At 36.1% G+C, this 18,295-nt stretch overlaps 1 protein-coding gene across 17 annotated transcripts in view; it reads left to right on the forward strand.

Annotated features, from left to right (window-relative positions):
- The window catches only part of LOC140526901 (utrophin-like), a 558,532-nt gene that overhangs the window by 210,286 nt on the left and 329,951 nt on the right, over positions 1–18,295 (forward strand). For 16 of the 17 annotated variants that reach the window (XR_011974583.1, XM_072643530.1, XM_072643537.1 and 13 more), the window contains 4 exons: positions 84–171; positions 9,594–9,835; positions 9,994–10,174; positions 16,327–16,472. Coding sequence is in view for 16 of the 17 variants with exons in the window: in XM_072643530.1 (XP_072499631.1) it covers positions 84–171; positions 9,594–9,835; positions 9,994–10,174; positions 16,327–16,472 (657 nt within the window). In the remaining variant the exon portion in view is untranslated. The remainder of the gene's footprint in view (positions 1–83; positions 172–9,593; positions 9,836–9,993; positions 10,175–16,326; positions 16,473–18,295) is intronic. The other variant, XM_072643533.1, reaches the window with a different exon arrangement.

Raw genomic sequence — 18,295 nt, forward strand, 5'->3', positions numbered from 1 at the left:
GGTTTTGCTTTGCAAATTCTCATAGTCAAAATCATTTTGAAAAGACTGTATATGTTATTCTTTTTCTGTGATTACATTCTCAGGTCCTAGAAAAAGAGCAAACTGAAAAAAGCCTCAAATTAAATGAGTTAAACCACAGTGGGCAAAATCTTTTGGAACAAATGGGAAAAGGTAAGGTCTATGGTATTTGTTTTTATGTCTTAGATGGCTTTGACAGTATTCAACAATCTGAAAACATGACTATGAAAAGAGATACACACATACACACATGTCTATACACATACATACATACATATTTAAATGTAGAAGGTTTTTTTTCTTTTTGGCATCTACTGTTTGTCTCTTGAGGTTATACATTCAAAAAATTTAAGTATATTTATACACACATATATATGAATATATAAAACTTTCTACTGATAACTTCTTGAAAATAGGTTTGTAAGAAGCCCATAAAGTCACTTTTTGCCTGGTTTTATTTCCATTAGTAACTGCAAATTAGGCTTGTGTTCACATTGATTTGCAGTGGTTTGGGTTCACTTTTAACAAGGTCTATTGACATTCAACAAAATGTATTCACATTTGAATATTTATGTTTAAAATAGCCCCTGCTACTGATTTACCATAATTGAATAGATAGAAACAGGTTACCTTAATGATGACTCAACATTCCATTTCACCCTAAAGAAAAAAACATTTATTAAGCACTTACTGTGTGCTATAGAAGTTCCTTATATGGTCAAAACTATGGCCTCACTTCCATTTGAAGAAAACTCATCTTGGAGGTATTCCTTTTTCAGTGTCAGTGGTTTTTGATGGCCAGTATGTTTTGAAAAAAGCCTGCTTGCTTGAATAACTCAATCCCTTTGTAGTTTTTATTGCTGCCTAAGTGCCTAGGGGGAATTCTGCTTGATGTGGGCCACTCTTTGCACTCTATGAAGCACTTCCCCCTTCATGCAAACCAGTAGAGGGTGTGGAAACCAACCTAGACCTCAGCCAAGTTTGATAGTATATGCCATCTATATTCCATGCCGATAGTCTCTCATTCCTAAAGAAGAAAGGAGGGAGGAGCATTTTCTTAGCTCATCTCTGTGGCCAAGCTTGTCATTAAAATTATACCATGTTGATTTATAATTTTTGTTGTTCTTTCCCTTGACATTGTTGTTATTGTACATATTGCTTGCTTGGTTCTGCTCACCTTGCCACAGTTTGTATTAAGACTGTCCATGCTTTTCCAGAGTCTTTATACTTAGTTCTTGTTATGGCACAGTAACCTATTATATTCATGTGCCACTGTTTTTTGTTTTTTTGGGGGGGGTTTTTTTTTTAGTTATTTCACAGTTGGGGGACATCTACTTTTTTCTTGCCACAAAAAAAGCACTGCATTGAATATTTTGATAATATATGAGAACTTTTTTTTTTAGAGCATGTCTAGCATAGTGCATATCCTTTGACCCAGCAATACCACTTCTAGGGTTGTATCCCAAAGAGATCATAAAAATGGGGAAAGGAGCCACATGTACAAACATATTTATAACAGCTCTTTTTGTGGTGGTCAAGAACTGGAATTTGAAGGATGCCCATCAATTGCAGAATGGCTGAGCAAGTTATGGTATGTAAATAGAATGAAGTACTATTGTGCTATAAGAAATGGTGAACAGGCAGACTCCAGAATATATGAACTAATGGTGAGTGAAGTGAGCAGAACCAGGAGAACATTATATATAGTAACAATCACAGTCTGTGAGGACTGTTTTTGATACACTTAGTCCTTCACAGCAAGGCAAGGACCTAAAACATTTCTAAAAGACTCATTATACAATATACCAATCACATCCAGAGAAGGAATATGGAATTGGAATGCAGAATAAAGTAAACTATTTTCTCTTTTGTTATATTTGATTTTGTTTAATTTTACTCATGGTTTCTCCCATTTGTTTTGATTCTTCTGTGCAACATGAGTAATGTGAAAATGTGTTTAATAAGAATGTATATGTAGAGGCCATTTAAGGTTTCATGCCATCTTGGGGAGGGAATGGGGAAGGAGGGAGAGAAAATTTAAAACTTATGGAAATGATTGTTGAAAATTGAAAACAAATAGATTTGGAGGAAAAATAATAAAATCATCATCCTCTTCTCAGGCAGAAAATCAGATGTCAATTTATTGTCACATAATTCTTGTGGTTTTCCAAAGGCATGATAAAATCATAGAGACCTGAAGACTCAGGTCATATATTTTCCCTTATGTGAGTATCTCATTACATTCTGAATATTCTTACTATTTCAATCTTGGTTTTTCTATGGTAGACTTTAATATTTCTAAGATGCCTAAAAGGCTCACTCTTTTTAAAAAAATCTTGTAAATTTAGATGGGAAAGCTTAGTGAATGGGTATGACTGAGTTTTAGAAAGCAGTCAAATCATACCCAAGTCTTAACGTAAGTATTCTTATGTACAAAGCACTATAAGAAACCCTCAGTATGCAAATACCAGAACAAACAAGTGCTTTCCCTTAATGAACTCACATTTTAGTAGGGGAGATAATGCATTTCATAGTGGGTTTTTGGTTTGGAAAGTAATGGGGATGAGGGATGGAACCATGTAGGATCTGACTGACATACCTTTTATAATAGAAATGGCAATGTTAATTTAACAGTTATTTGGGAATGGGTGGCAGATATGCTCCTCCATGTCAGATGGCAAGAAGGTGTCTAAGGTAGAATGTGAAAGGTGGTTTTTGGGGCTGGTCAGATAAAGTTGGACATTTGAATTTCCTCTCGTGCCTAGCATTCAAGACCCAATGGGTTCTAGGGCTAGAATTTCAAAGCTGAAAGGGATTGTTAGGTATTTTGGAGAGTATAAATGTGCAGATGGCAAAGTGACCAAGGTGGAATCTCACGCCAGTGACAGCCCCAAAGTAGGGCCCCTCACATTACCTTGTATATACTGTATCCCTCCACTAGAAAATAAACTCTTTGAGCTCTAAGACTTTTTCTTTTTGTTTCCTATTACCTCACAGTGCCCTGTATATGGTAGGTGTTCACTAAAATTTTAAATTGATTTCAATTGTAACCAGAAAGGCTAACTTGATTGTGACAAGATATTTACAGGGTAAGACTCAGGGAATTCCAGGGCATTGTATTACATTATAATAATGAGTGACAGAATTTCAGAGTTTGAAGGACCTTCAGAATTTTCTAACATCTCTAATAATTAGTCAGGCAGCTTCTTTTTGGAGGTTCAGTAAGGGATACCTACTACCGTTCTAATTTTTTAAGAAGTTTTTCATTTTAAGTTTGTTATCTGCCCTTCTGCAGTTGCCACCTATCCCTTCTTGTTCTTTTGTTTTGTTTTTGTTTTTTTTGCTAAGGCATGCTATCTCTTCTTTTATTTTTTTGACACAACTTTCAAATGTCTGCTGAGTTTTCTCTTTTCTGGACTAAACATTCCTAGGTTCTTACACTGATACTCACATGGCATAGTCACTCATCCCTTCAAAATCTTGTTTTTCACCTGTTACACTCGTAAGTAGCCAGGGCCCTCCCTAAAATGTGTCACCCAGAGCTAATTGTCTCCAGATGTGATCTGGTCATAATAATGACTCATAGTTATACAGTTCTTTATGCATTTACATCCCTGGAGAGCTGTGCATATTTTGTTTACAGATGAAAGGAAATTCATGCTCAGAGAGATTGTGACATCCTCATGGTAACACAGCTGATACATGTCATAGCTGGAATGAAAAAATCAGGGCTGTTGAGATCAAGTCCATTGCTCTTTCTGGCCCAAGAACCAGTTTTCCCAAGTACTCAGCCCCCTGAGTAATGTATAGTGTCATTTAAATATATTATATATATATATGTATGTATATATAATACAATATAAAAATAAATATAAAAAATGATCAGTTTTGTCTTCTAAATTGAGCTTGCCTGATTTTACAGGAAAGGGCAAGTGTGTGACTCCATGGATAGAGCACTAGGCCTGGAGTCAGGAACACTTGAATTCAAATATGACCTCAGACACTTGCTAGCTTTTTGACTTTAGGCAAGTCATTTAACCTCTGTTTGTCTAGGAGTCAGCTAGGTGGCTCAGTAGATAAAGTGCTGGCCCCAGTGTTAGAAAGACTTGAGTGTAAATCTGGCCTTATACTCTTACAAGCTCTGTGACTCTGGGCAAGTCATTCAACTTCTATTTTGCCTTAACTTACTAGAGAAGGAAATAGCAAACCACTGCAGTATCTTTGCCAAGAAAACCCCATGGAGAATATGGTCCATGGGGTCATGAAGAGTTGAACATAACTGAATGACTAAACAACAACAATTTTACAGGAAATTTCTTTTAATTTTTAATTTTGTCTTTTTGACCTTTGGTGAAAATGATACACAGACATATGCACAAATACACATCTTTCTTTCTCTCTCTTTCTCTTTCTCTTTCACTTTCTCTCTATTTCTCCACCTCCTCAAGAAATCTGCCTGTGTTTCTGTTATGTGACCCATGTTCTATGAATCAGTTGGAAGTTATTGTGGAGAAAGTTACTCTGCATGGTGATGTCTTGATGGCCCCCTGCTTTACCTTACTCCTTTACTTTAACTGCTTTTCAGTGCTGGGAACCAAAGAAACTTTTACTGTGAGCTTCATTTCCCCACAGGGTCTTCACTACTATTATTTGGATGCACTGAAAACTAGTGAACTGGAAATGATGTTAAGGATAGAATTAGAGGATCTCAATTCGAATCCCAGATCTCTGCTTACTACTCATGTGACCTTAAAAAAGTCACTTATCTCTATGGAGTTCACTTTCCTCAACTGTAAAATGAGGAGGATAGGTTTAGATGAGATATTAAACATATGGCCTGCCCCATTTGGCCCACGGAACTCCTGATGGGCTAATGATGGGAAATATTTAACAAAATAAAAATACAGTAGGACATATATAATGTTAATATGTGGTTTCTCAAGGTTGTATGTGGCCTGCAGATGTCCTTATGTAGTATGCAATATTGTGGCTCCTGTTTCCAATTGTGTTTGAAATCACTAGTTTAGATTGCTTTGGCAGTCTGGGTAAGCCTTTATCAGCATATCTTTAAATGAATAAAATATGATAGGATTACAAAGGAAATCACTTATGCTGAAATACAGTTATCACATTATATTTTTTAAAAAGTTCATGGACCCCAGATTAATAACCTCTGGATTGGATGAACTATAAGCTCCCTTCCATCTCTAATGATCCTTTCATCCTAATTCTCATCATCAGTGGAGATATTACTTATTCTGGTATAAAGCTAAAAAATAGAACCTAAATAAAGCTATCATTATGGTGAAGGGTTTTTGTATGAATGTGTACTTCTGAAGCATTGGTAATTAATGTAGATGGAGATATAGCTTACCTTCACTTTGGTCAAAGGCAAGTTAGCTAGTTAACAGTGTCATGCTGCTTTGTTCTTACAGAAGTATTGGAGAAAATTCATTTGGTTTGGTTGATGAGGGCATTTTTTTCACCAAGAGATCTCTGGCTAATACCAGATCATGAATATATCTCCTGTGAATTTAAGTTAAACAGCCACACAACTCTGTTTTAAAAATTGAAGCTCATTATATCTGGCAGATGTCCTGAGTTTTATATAGCCTCTTTGGGGATATTTTTATTATGCTATGAAATTTGATAGTACTATATTTTAAAAATATTTTCTATATGTCTCGTAAGGACATCATACCAACAAAAAGGTCATTCAGTATTGGGGTGTCAGTGTTTTATATAGGCATACCCTATAATATAGGTAAATAATTATTTTATTTTTGCACAATTAATGATTTTACTGATAACCTTCACAGAGTGAATTGTTATATGGAACCAAGAGAATTGTTATATGGAACTCATAACTTCTGAGAACATAATATGAATTTAAAAAAGAAACAAAACTCTACTGAGCTAACAAGAGCCATGTGTAATTTTGGTTCTAAATCATTAGTCCTCCTTTGAAAGTTATTTACATCATGTGTTGGTGTTTATGGGAAGTGTGAGTGAGGGGAGATGTGGCTATTGAAATAGGAAAACTTTCTAAAATGAAGGTAAACTTGCCCCCTTAGAATTTATGAGTACTTGGGAGAAAATGCCAGTTTAGCCACATTAGTATATTATAATGTCCCTTTTGCTACATCTTCAATTCATTTCAGCAAACACTTAGGTAACAGTCATGTATAGGTTAAAGACACAGTGCTAGGTTCTGGGGATACAAAATAAAAAATGAAATAGCCCCTTACCTTCAAAGAACTTACTTTCTCTTGAGGGAATATAACATATGCAGAGATTAATTAGTACATAATTGACATAAAGTAACAAAAAGTAACAAAACTTTTTCTTGACGCAAAGTAACAAAAAAGTCAAGGGGGATAGAGTGTTTGCAACTGCAGGTGATCAGGAAAGTTGTTGGATGAGAGGTTTTATCTGAGCTGTTCTTGGAACCTTTATAGTACAGAGGTGAGGTCTGCAGAGTTGGGTGTGTTGTAGACATGGTAAATCACCTGTGAAAAGACAGGCATGATAACTAACATTTATATAGTGCTAATCATATGCCAGCTATGTGCACAGTGGATGGAGCCCCTGGAATCAGGAGGACCCATCTTAGTATAATAAAGTGAACGTGGTATTCATGTGGCCCCTCCAACTTTGAGAGTTTCTATCTTTTCTTGGCAGCTAGATGGCTCAGGATAGAGGTCTGAACCTGGAATCAGGAAGACCTGTGTTCAAATTTGGCCACAGATGCTAGCTGTACGATTCTGAGCAAGTTACTTAACCCTGTTTACTTCCGTTTCCTCATCTGTCAAATGAGCTGGAGAAGGAAATGACAAACCATTCCACTGTCTTTGCCAAGAAAACCCCAAATGGGGTTGTGAAGAATTGGACAGAACTGAAAAGCAACTGAACAGCAACAAAACTATATGCTAGGCACTTACTAAGCGTTTTACAAATATTGTCTCATTTGATCTTCACCAGCAACTATGGAAAATTTTATAGTTTCAGATATCTAAGCAAACAGAGAAAGTGACTTGCCCAGGGTCACACATTTAGTAAATATCTGGGTTCAGATTTGAACTCATCTCCCAACAGCAGGGCCAAAACTCTATCTACTGTCCTACGTAGTTGCCTCTAATTTAGGTGGGTTGTGATTGGCATTGTTGAATGGAATATTTACGTCAGTGAGATTACAGTTGTTACTGGTTCATTTTATATTTGTGAGTATGCTTGAAATAAAAGTGATATGCCTATAAGTATATAGCTGATGTACTTTTATCCATAACTTGTATGGAGATGAAGCTGGCAATGATGTTCATTTGGATATTTCTCACTGTTCTGATGAAATGTTAGTTGTGGAAATGTGGCGAAAGTTACAAAGTCTATAGATTATTTGATTTTATAAATCTTTGCTTTCTTCATCACCTTGGTACAGAGAGGTGAACTTTAATAATAACTATTTGAAATGTAAGATCATGATTTCCTGGAGTCACACACACACCATGTACGCATACATACATACATACATACACACATGATACTTGTAGGTCATATAATATAAGACAATATGGCATATTAAATCCATAGTATCTTCAAATTACATGCCTTTATGTGATGTGTTATTTCAGTTATTCAGTGGGTACAGTTATGTAGCAAGGAAAGGGTGTTAGTGACTTTTTGTCAGGCACATGACTTTTTTTTCTTCTTTTTTAAACAGCTCTGATTTTCCTCCCTGGCATTTATTCACAAGTGTGCAAGGCAGAATTGTTCATCCACCCACTTAGCCGAACAGCGCACACTTCATACCATTCCTCTGAAGATGTTTGGTGTCTTTAGAGCATAGTGATTTCTTTCTAATTCAGTACATCTACTTTTTATAATAATTTTTGAGAGGATCTTGACCTTCAAAGTCATTAAGAAACAGATTTAGTGCTCAGTGGCTTATGTTTTTTTAAGTACATAATATGTGAACTAATACTTCCAGTTAATCTGTAAATTTGGGATATCATTTCTTAATGGACAGTCTTAAGTGAGACTGATGATGATCACTCAATAAACCTTTATCAACTAACTATTGTGTGCCTAGCACTGTGCTAAGTGCTAGAAATACTAAGCTATATACAAGATAGATTAGAAATAATATAGTGAAGGCACTAAAATTAAAAAGTCCAATTGGACTTGCAGTTAGGAGGCCAGAGTGTCAATCTTTGCTTATCTACTAGACAGTGAGCATGGTAGAATGACTGCTGGACTTGGAGTCAAGGTGACTCAGCTTCAGACCTCTCCTAGGACACCTAATTTGTATATGGCCCTAGGCAAATCACTTTATTATCTCTGGAGCATTAGTTTGTAAAAGGAGTATAGAAATAATAATTCCCTCTCCAAATTACTATGAGGATCAAATTAGATGATGTAACCAAAATGTTTTATAAACCTTAATTACTATTACTGATCAGCTCTGTCACCTTAAGGGCAGCTACGTGACACAGTGGATGGAGTCCTGGGTTCAAATACAGCCTCTGACACTTCCTAGCTGTCTAGCTGTGTGTCCCTGGGCAAGTCACTTCAACTCTATTTGTCTTAATTTCCTCATCTGTAAAATGAGGAGAATAATAGTTTTTACTTCCGAGGGTGGTTAGGTGCATTAATTGAGATATCTTTGAAGTGCTTAGCTCAGTATTTGACACACAGTCCATGCTATATAAGTGCTAGCTGCTACTAATATTAGTGCTACTGCTGTGCCTTCTACTGCACAAACCACTTCTCTCTCAAATGAATAGCCTTGACTGGATGACCGCTATGGTGCCTTCAAACTCTGAGATTCCTTGATCAGATGGTGAATGAATGAGTGACAAGGAATTTATTAAATTCTTGCAGTCAGGGTGCTAAGCACCGAGAACACAAATGTCAAAAGTAAGATACTCCCTGCCAACAAGGAGCTTACAGACTAACAGGGAAAGAAAAGTCATTTAAGGATGTGGTAGCCAAGGAGAGGTGGTTTTATTTGTTTGTTTTGTTTTTGTTTTGTTTTAGAAAGTCATAGGGATGGTGGTCAACATCATGGGGGATCGCAATGATATTTGTTTTCAGAAACAGTGGAATTAATTTAGTCGTGATAGAAGAATAAAGTGGAGGGGGAGATAATTGTATAGATAATTTAATAATGGTATAATCTAATTTATGTATATGTGTATATATGCACATACATATGTATATATATATGTATATATATATATGTTTGTAGAATCTTCAAGCTTTTACTACCCAATTTAGTACATAGCCAGAACATTGTGTAATTTTGTCTTTTTACGACATGAGATTTTTTTTCTTGAAATATTTTACTTTGGTAAAAGGTTTAAAAAATGTTCTTTAAACATTCTAACTTGCAGTGCTTTTAAAAAAAAACAACCAAAAACCTACCCACCTATATGCCCTTAGGGTTAAGATCAACTTTTTACCTTGATTTTCATTCAGAAAACTCATTCAGAGTTTTAAAAAACATTTTGAGACAAATTTGGTGATGAATTAAGACTATGCTTGCTTGTGTGTGTTTGTGCTTTTTTAAATTATGATAGAAGGACTTTCTGCAGATGATGTAAAAAATGTCTTGGAAAAGGTCCTATCAGAATGGAAAGATGTGGCATGGCATTTGGAAGATGTTTCAAGAAAAATTCAGCTTCAAGAAGATATTAATGCATACTTTAAAGATTTGGATGAGCTTGAAAAGGCTATCACGGAAAAGGAAGAATGGGTGAAAAAGTCTCCCTTTTCAGATACTACTCAGCAGTTTGGTCCAGGCCTGAAGGATTCCTGCCAGGTGGGTAGATAACCTCCTTGCCTCATAGATGCATTCTGCAATCTGTCCTAATTTTCACTGAGCTTTTTACTTTTACATTTAATATGGGTGCAAGTCATTTTTTTGTGTGTAGGTTCTTTTACCTGTTTTCCCATTATGTGTGTGTTTCCATTCCATAGTGGGAACTAACACATCTGCTTAGTCTTGGCCCTCAAATTGAAATGATGAGTTCCAGCTGTATGGATCTTATGTCTCAGCCTTCTGCTCCAAGCTTTATTCAGAAGAGTCTGGAGAGCTTTATAGATCACTACAAATCTGTGCAACAGAATTTGGAGGAATGTCAGCGACAGTTGGAGAAAGGTAAATCATTCCGTATTCTGTCCTTTTTCATTTTTTATCTACAGTTTGCTTTCATGGTTTAGCAGCCTTTGGGCCTTTGGCCTTGTTCTCATTACTAATCTTTCTTTAGTGCCTCCTTCTATGTATCAGACACCAGACTTCCTGGAAATCTCGCCTTCCTCAACCCCTTCAGAATGTGTTTCTTCATTGCTCTTGATCTTAATGCCTGACTTAGGAATTAGGATAATTCAGATAATTCTGTGGGAAAATGAAGTTATGGCTAGATCATTTTTAAGGAGTTACTTAAGAATCTTGGATTTGATTATATTACTGAAATATTTACTAGGGAATTTTGATCATTTGTTATTTTCCACCTCTTTTTTGATAATAGTGGAGTTTTTTTTTTTTACCTAGTGATATCTTTGTATATCAGCATTAATCTTTTTCTTTTAGTTGCTTAACATTTTAAACTTTTCACTCAGCAATCAGAATCTAAATTCTGAGTTTATTCTTATTAGGTTTGGTCTTGGGGGTATCTTACTTGTCCTACTATTTGGTTGATTTACAAACCTGAGGTCCTCCCCTGGGACTAAATCCTATTGAATTTTCCTCTTAAAAAGTGAGGAGCCATCATCTCCCATGCAAGCATGTCAGATAGCAAACACAGCACTGAAAATAGGCTAGGTTTTGTTTATTTCCAGAAGAAAATGCAAAGGTTTCTACCCAAGCCCCTAAATAGTCAAGACACTTTTCCTTTCCTCAATCAACAAACATTTATTAAGCACCTACTGTGTGCTAGGCACCATGCTATGAGCTGGAGATATAAAGAAAAACAAATGTCAGTCTCTGCTATCAAGGAGCTCCCAGTCTGATGGCTGGGACATGTTAAAAACTATATATAAATGAGGTCTATCCTGGATAAATTGGAGATAATCAATAGAGGGAATGCACTGGAATTAAGGAGTACTGGAAAAGGCTGCTTTTAGAAGGTGGAATTTTAGCAGGGACTTGAAGGAACCCAAGGCTTAGATGACTAGTCTGACAAGACCCACTGCCCACAAGAACCTATATATTCCATTCCTGGTTAATTTTGGTGTTGAAATTATTTTAGCCTTGAAAGCCAATCTGTCTCCTCTTGTTGTTCTAGTTCTGTCTCTCTGTCTCTCACTCTCTTTCTCATTCCTTTAATTGAATTAAAAAATTATTTTCAGTTCTGAATTCTTTTCCTCCTTCCTGATCTGTCACAAACATTGAGAAGGTAAGAAATATAATATCCATTGCGTAGGTATATGTGTATGCACACACACATACATAGAGAGTCATGTGAAACAGATCTCCATTTTCACAATGTTTCAAAAACATCCCCACCCCACCCCCAAATAAAGTGAATAAAATGTACTTTAATCTTCACTCAGAGTTCATCAGGTCTCTCTGAAGGTGTACAGGATTTTTCTTCAAGACTCCTTTGGAATTGGCGTATTGATTAGAGTAGCTAAGTTGTTTCAATTTATCATTATTGCAATATTCCTGTACAGTGTTCTTCTAGTTCTGCTCAGTTCCCTTTGCATTAGTTCATATATGTCTCCCCCAGTTTTTCTGAAACCATCCTGTTAATCATTTCTTATTGCATACCAGTATTCCATCACAATCATGTGCCACACCTTGTTCAGTTTTTTCCAAGTGGATGTGCATCCATCATCTGCTGATTGTTTGCCATTGCAAAAAGAGCTATTACAGATAATTTTGTACATGTATTTCTTTTCCTTTTTTTTCTTTTTTCTTTTTGGGATTCAGCTGTGGTAGTACTATTGCTTGGATCAAAGGCTATGCACAACTTTTTAGCCTTTAGAAATAGTTTCAAATTGTTCTCAAGAATGTTTGAACCAGTTCACAGCTCCATCAGCAGTATATTAATGTACCTCTTTTTCCTCATCCCCTCCCATATGTCATTTTCTTCTTCTGTCATGTTAGCCAGATTGCATCCCAAAATCATTTTAATTTGCATTTCTGTAGTTATTTGGGATTTAGGACTCTAAAACTTCCTAACCTTGCCTTTTAAAGCCAATCCCAAGTTTGGCCCAGAGAGTCTAGGCAATATGAATCAATCAGCCTTGCTTAATGTAGGACAATAAGCTAAGAAATAATTAGCACAAACCCAGATACTTTTAAGGAGATATAATCAGTGTCAAGACAAATACCTGTACTTGAAGATAAAATACATTTTTTACAAAGAAATCCCACATTTTGAGGCAGTGGTTTCCAAACTCTTATGTTGCTGCTTTTATACCAACCCCTCCCCTCTCTAGAAGATGGAAATGGGTAGGGAGTCCTATTCTTAGTTTTTATTTTATTCAAATATACTCAAAGAGTTCAGTATAAATTTTAAACTCAAAAATATTAAGCACTTAGTAAAGCAATGTATAAAATAACAAATAACTGTTGTACTGTATCAATTAACATAAAATGAGAAACGGACAGATTCTGCAAGATCATGTAGTCCAACACCTGAGGTTTAAGGAAACTGATGCCTCATAGAGATAGTAAATATCAGAGCTGAGATATGAACCCTGTTATCAGACTTCAAATCCAGTACTCTTTTCAGTGGAGCATACACACTCATTCTCAAAATTTAGGGGGATAATGTGGAGCTTGATCAGCCCCTCAAATATTGTATTTTCCCTGGAAATGACTAGCTAGCTAGCTGGGACCAAGAGTAGGGTAAAATCGTAAGCCTGTCATTCTGACCTCTAGTGGCAGGCTCAAGAATGGTTTTGGCTGCTTAGATTTTCTGCCCTCTCCAAGCATTTTCTTCAATAGAGGGGCTTAAGAGGGATTAGGGGAGCTACATTGTGCACTGGATAGAGCACAGGACCTGGAGTTAGGAACATTTGAGTTTAAACATGGATTCAACACCTACTAGCTGTGTGATTTTGGGCTAGTCACAACCTCTGTAAAAAAAAAAACAAACAACTTATTGTTCATTTTATTTATTTATCCATCCATCCATCCATGTATTTATTTTCGGTTTACAACATGCAGTTCCACAAGTTTTTGAGTTCCAAATTTTCTCTCCCTCCCTCCCCAAGAGATGACATGCAATCGGATATAGGCTCCATGTATACATTCGCATTAAGCATATTTTCACATTAGTCCCCAAACCAATTCCTATTCTTATTTTTATTGTTTTTCATGAAGCATTTATCCTTCCAATCACTCAGGTTTACAACCCTAGAGTCACTGTGATGATTCTTCCATTACATCTCTTGCGTCCACCCTCTTCTCTCCATTCACACAGTTGTCTCATCATCTTTCAGTTGGACTATCAGGGCAGTTTTCCTTGATAATTTCTTGAAAGATGATGTTTAGGCTCTTTTTTTGATCATGGCTTTCAGGTAGTCCCATAATTTTTAAATTGTCTCTCTAGGATCTATTTCCCAGGTCATTTGTTTTTCCAATGAGATATTTCACATTGTCTTCTATTTGTCATTCTTTTGGTTTTGTTTTATAATTTCTTGATTTCTCATAAAGTCATTAGCTTTCATTGGCTCCATTCTAATTTTTAAGGAATTATTTTCTTCAGTGAGCTTTTGGACCTCTTTTTCCATTTTGCCCATTCTGCTTTTTTAAGGCATTCTTCTCCTCTGACTTTTTGGACCCCTTAAAGTTGTTATTTTCTTCAGTATTTTTTTGGTTTCCTTTAGCAAGCTATTGGCTTGTTTTTCATGATTTTCTTGCATCACTCTCATTTCTCTTCCCAATTTTTCCTCTCCTTCTCTTGATTTTCAAAATACTTTTTGAGCTGTTCCATCGCCTGAGACCAATTTATATTTTTCTTTGAGGCTTTGGATGCAGGAGCTTTGGCTTTGTTGTCTTCTTTGTGTTGTATGTTTTGATCTACTTTGTCACCAATGACATAAGAAAATTCCTCTTCACCAAGAAAATAAGAATCTATAGTCTGTTTCTTTTCAACCCCTTTTTGGTCATTTTCCCAGCCAATCACTTGAATTTTGAGCTCCTTGTTAAGTGGGGAGCCCCAGAAACTGCCTCTGCTTCAGCAGTGGCTGTCACCACCCTAGGTCTGAGTCTGGGGCTGGACTATGCACCATTCTCAGACAGGTGAGAGACCCTTCCCATTGACCTCAAAGCTATCTTTGGCATTTGTGGTTTGAGAAGTCTGGAAACTGCAGTAGCTGCCAGTAATTCAGTCCCTTAAGGCCTGCTCCTCTTCTGTCTATGCTGGTGCAAGCCATGTCGAAATGCACTTTGCTCCCTGCCAGGTGAGATAAACCCTTCCCGTCAACCTTTCAGATTGTCTTGGGCTGGAAATTTGCTTCAGTCTGTCATTTTGTGGCTTCTGAAGCTTTAGAATTTGTTTAGTCATCTTTATAGGTTTTTGAGGGGTTTCCACGGAGAACTCTAGCTGGTCCCTGCTTCTACTCTGCCATCTTGGCTCAGCCCCCATTATTGTTTATTATTATTAATCTGTTAGATGTATGGAATTAGATTCTGGTTTATCAGGCACTGGAGGGGCTACTGGAGCAATGACACATTTAACTTTGGGGAGCCTCCATGAGGTCCTGTGTCCACAGAGTAGATCTTTTCACTCCATGGTAGGTTTAGGGCCATCTAATTGGCATTAGAGCACACTTCTCTCATGGTTGCCTTTCTGGGAAGGGGTACTTGCCATTTCTACATGTGATTTTTGTCCTCTAACAAGTGTAACAGGAGGAAACTGAGGCTGGTCGTGGATTGGTGTGTGTGTGTGTGTGTGTGTGTGTTGTGTGCGTGTGTTGTGTGCACGTGTGTGCGTGAACACAGGTGCATATCTGTGTGTATTAGGTGAAGAAATGTCTAAAAACCCATTCTGACTGTCTATGCTATGGTCTGCTATATAAAGTTTGCTAGTGGCATGTTATCTTTCTGTTGCTTCCAGTCATTATGACCAAGTTCACTTTGCTAGTATCCTTTTTGTTGTTTGATTTGAATTTTGTTTTCATTGACAAAAGGTGAATGTATTTATATTTGAGGTATACTAAGAATATCCAGTAATGTTTCTTTAAGACTTCCTTGCATCTCCCTTTTGTCCCATCTCCCAATCATTAGTGTTGGCTTTTGGGGAATTAATTTTGCTCAGATGGAAGGAATATCTATGTTGATGAGGTCAAAAATCTGTTGAACTACACAAGTTGTAGAAAAATATCCTCAAGGAATGATGTACTTCTCCCTAGTTGTTTCCAGTACAAGCATAAAGGAATTTCCTAAGCTCTTACAGCACAGGCCTTGCTTTGGTCCAGATGTTGGCAATCTTGTGCTGGTTTGATAATGTTCTTTGCTTGCAGTAATGATGGATCTTGTGATGAAATGAAGGATGCTGTTTATGTCTGGCAAATGGATTACATTTCCTCTCTTAGGGACAAGGTTTTGTAGTTGTAGACCAGGTTTTTTGTTCAGTGAATTTCAGTGGTCAGGGAAGTGATCTGCAGACAGCTCTTTTTTCTCAGCTCACACTTGCAAAGTAGGCTTTGGTGCCAGTGGGCAAGGTTCAGTATTTAATTTCTTAACCTGTGCTGCTTATTGGCTGCTCCTTCTTATGTTTTAAAACAATACTCAAAGTATTGTTGGTTCATTTTTTTTTAAGAACATAATTAAATGGATACCTCAGACATTTTTAAGGCTAACATTAGAATAGATGTCATTATTCATTATTCTATAGAATTGACTTGCAAAATTGGCTGATAGTAATCGGGAGTAAGGAATTTGAGAATGGTTCATGATAGGTGACAGTTTGTCCACATGACTGAGAGCAGTGAGAATTTTGGTAGATATTTATACTTGTGCTTTAAAGGTTGTAGTTTTATTATGAGTGGGAGGGAAGAGAAAAGGGAAGTCTTAGACTAAGAGAAAAGAAATCAGTACAAGTTCGTCATTATGGAGATCTTTCATCACAACGAATGTAGGAAAGAAAGGTGAATTAATATGGGGGACCTCAACTATAATAGTCCTGAAACTATGATGTCAGGCTTAAAGCAGTATGCATATTTTTAATTTCCACACTGTGCTAGTTTTAACTAGAACATTTCACGTGGAGGGTAAATATCTGCCTAGTCAATACAAAATGAAAGAGTACTGACTTTCTAATATTTGCTTGAATTAAGTTTTTCTAAAATACACAGATCTGAAGAGCCAACCTGGAGATGACTACTTACAGACACTGAAGACAGTGAAGGATGTGCTAAATGAATCAGAAAATAAGGTTCATATTTCTCTGAATACCTTGAGTGACCTTTCAAAAGTTGAGAAGGCCTTACAGGAGAAAATGGTAAGACTGCGTTAGGTCTTATTTTTATTATATTTTTGTTAGAGTCTTTCTTTATTAGAGTTCATTTTTATTATTTTAAAAATTATGAAGTAATTTGAAATGCATTTTTTTATGCTTTGCTTTTTTTTTATTAGTCTTTTGACCTTTGGATCTTAATTTTTTTTAGTTATCCACTGAACCTGTGACCTTAGTTACAAAGAGAACTATAATTTGTGTTTTTTAATAGAGCCACCATTAACTTTATGTTATTTACTTGCTCTTTATTTTTTAAAAATGTTAGTGCTCTTTTCAGGATTATCTTTCAAAAGAAGAACTCATTAGTTGTAGTGTAGTGAGTACCAGAACTGGCATTAGAAAAAACATGTCATCACTTGATAGTTTTGTGAGCATGAGTCAAATCATATAACCTCTCTTACACTTAGTTATCTATAAATTTGGGATAATGCTTCTTGTAGTGTTTTACTTATAGAATTGTTGAAGAGGAGAGGATCAGTGGATTCTTTCAATTTCTCTTTTGGCCTCGAATTCTGGAATGTTAGAGCAGTTTTCAATTTTTTGAAAAAAATAAAATAAAATAAAATTTTTGAGGATCAAATGTAAGAGTAGGTGTTGAGTGTTTTGAAGATCTTACTTAAGTCGATAGATTAATATTAACCTTTACATCCATATCCCCAAAGTCTTAGTGCAGCTTAAGCTTTAATAATTTCAGAAATATAAATTTTATGCTAACTTCAGAAAAGATTGGGAAGTTTAATGATATGATTTCTTTTATACTTATCTTGCTTTGTGAATTTTGAATAACAGTTTGCATTTTATTTTAATTTTCTGGATGATACTTTCTCTAGTGGCTCAAGAAGTCCTTTTTCTTGGCCACCTTAGTCAACTGATCTATCTCCATTAGATTTTTTTTGTGTTTTTTTGTTAAGTAGTTTCAAAACTGTTATGTATGCATCATAAACTTGTTCTGTGGATGATTTTAAGGCTACAATCAATTGTAAATATAATCCTTTCAATTACTGAACAACAGCTAATGACATTTTTTTTACAAAGTTTAAAAATTGATTATTGTGATGTGTTTATGTACATCCTTCCCCCCCAACCCACCTCCCCTTGCCCACATACAGTACATGCAGCAGTGAGGTAGTGCAGCAGAGAGATCAGAGTTCAAATGTGACTTCAGACACTTACTAGCTGTGTGACCCTGTGCAAGTCATTTAACCTTTGCCTACGTAAAACTGGAGAAGGAAATGGCAAACCACTCCAGTCTCTTTGCCAAGCAAACCCCATGGACAGCTGGTTCATGGGGTTACAAAGAGTCAGACATAACTGAACAACAATAGAGCAGAAGAAATAGGTTATATTGAATTTTAATTTAAAATATCAACATTTAACAAATCTAAATATTCTTTCAATTAGTTTTTTGTAAAACAAAATCAGTTTGCAGTATTTACACTTCTCAAGTTTATGAAGCTTAAAAATACACTGAGACTTTTGGGATCTTCTGCATTTCTTCTCCCTTTTACAACCGACTTCTCAAACTGTCACTTCGTATTTATTGGCTCAAAGTCTTTACACCTCACTCACCTGTGACTCCATTTTTGATTCCAGCCACATCACTCAATTGAAACTGCTCTCTCTAGAATGACAATGATCTGTAAATTTCTCACTCCAGTGTCTTTTTCTTTATACTAAGCTTCATTGTCTTCCTGGTAACTTTGGATACTGGTGACTATTCCCTTCTCCCAAGATACTGCTTCCTCCATGACATCCCTAGGATAGTGACTTAGAACCCAAGAGGGACCCCTGAACTAATCTAGTCCAAT

Source organism: Notamacropus eugenii, chromosome 2, assembly GCF_028372415.1.
Source record: "Notamacropus eugenii isolate mMacEug1 chromosome 2, mMacEug1.pri_v2, whole genome shotgun sequence".
NCBI lineage: Eukaryota > Metazoa > Chordata > Mammalia > Diprotodontia > Macropodidae > Notamacropus > Notamacropus eugenii.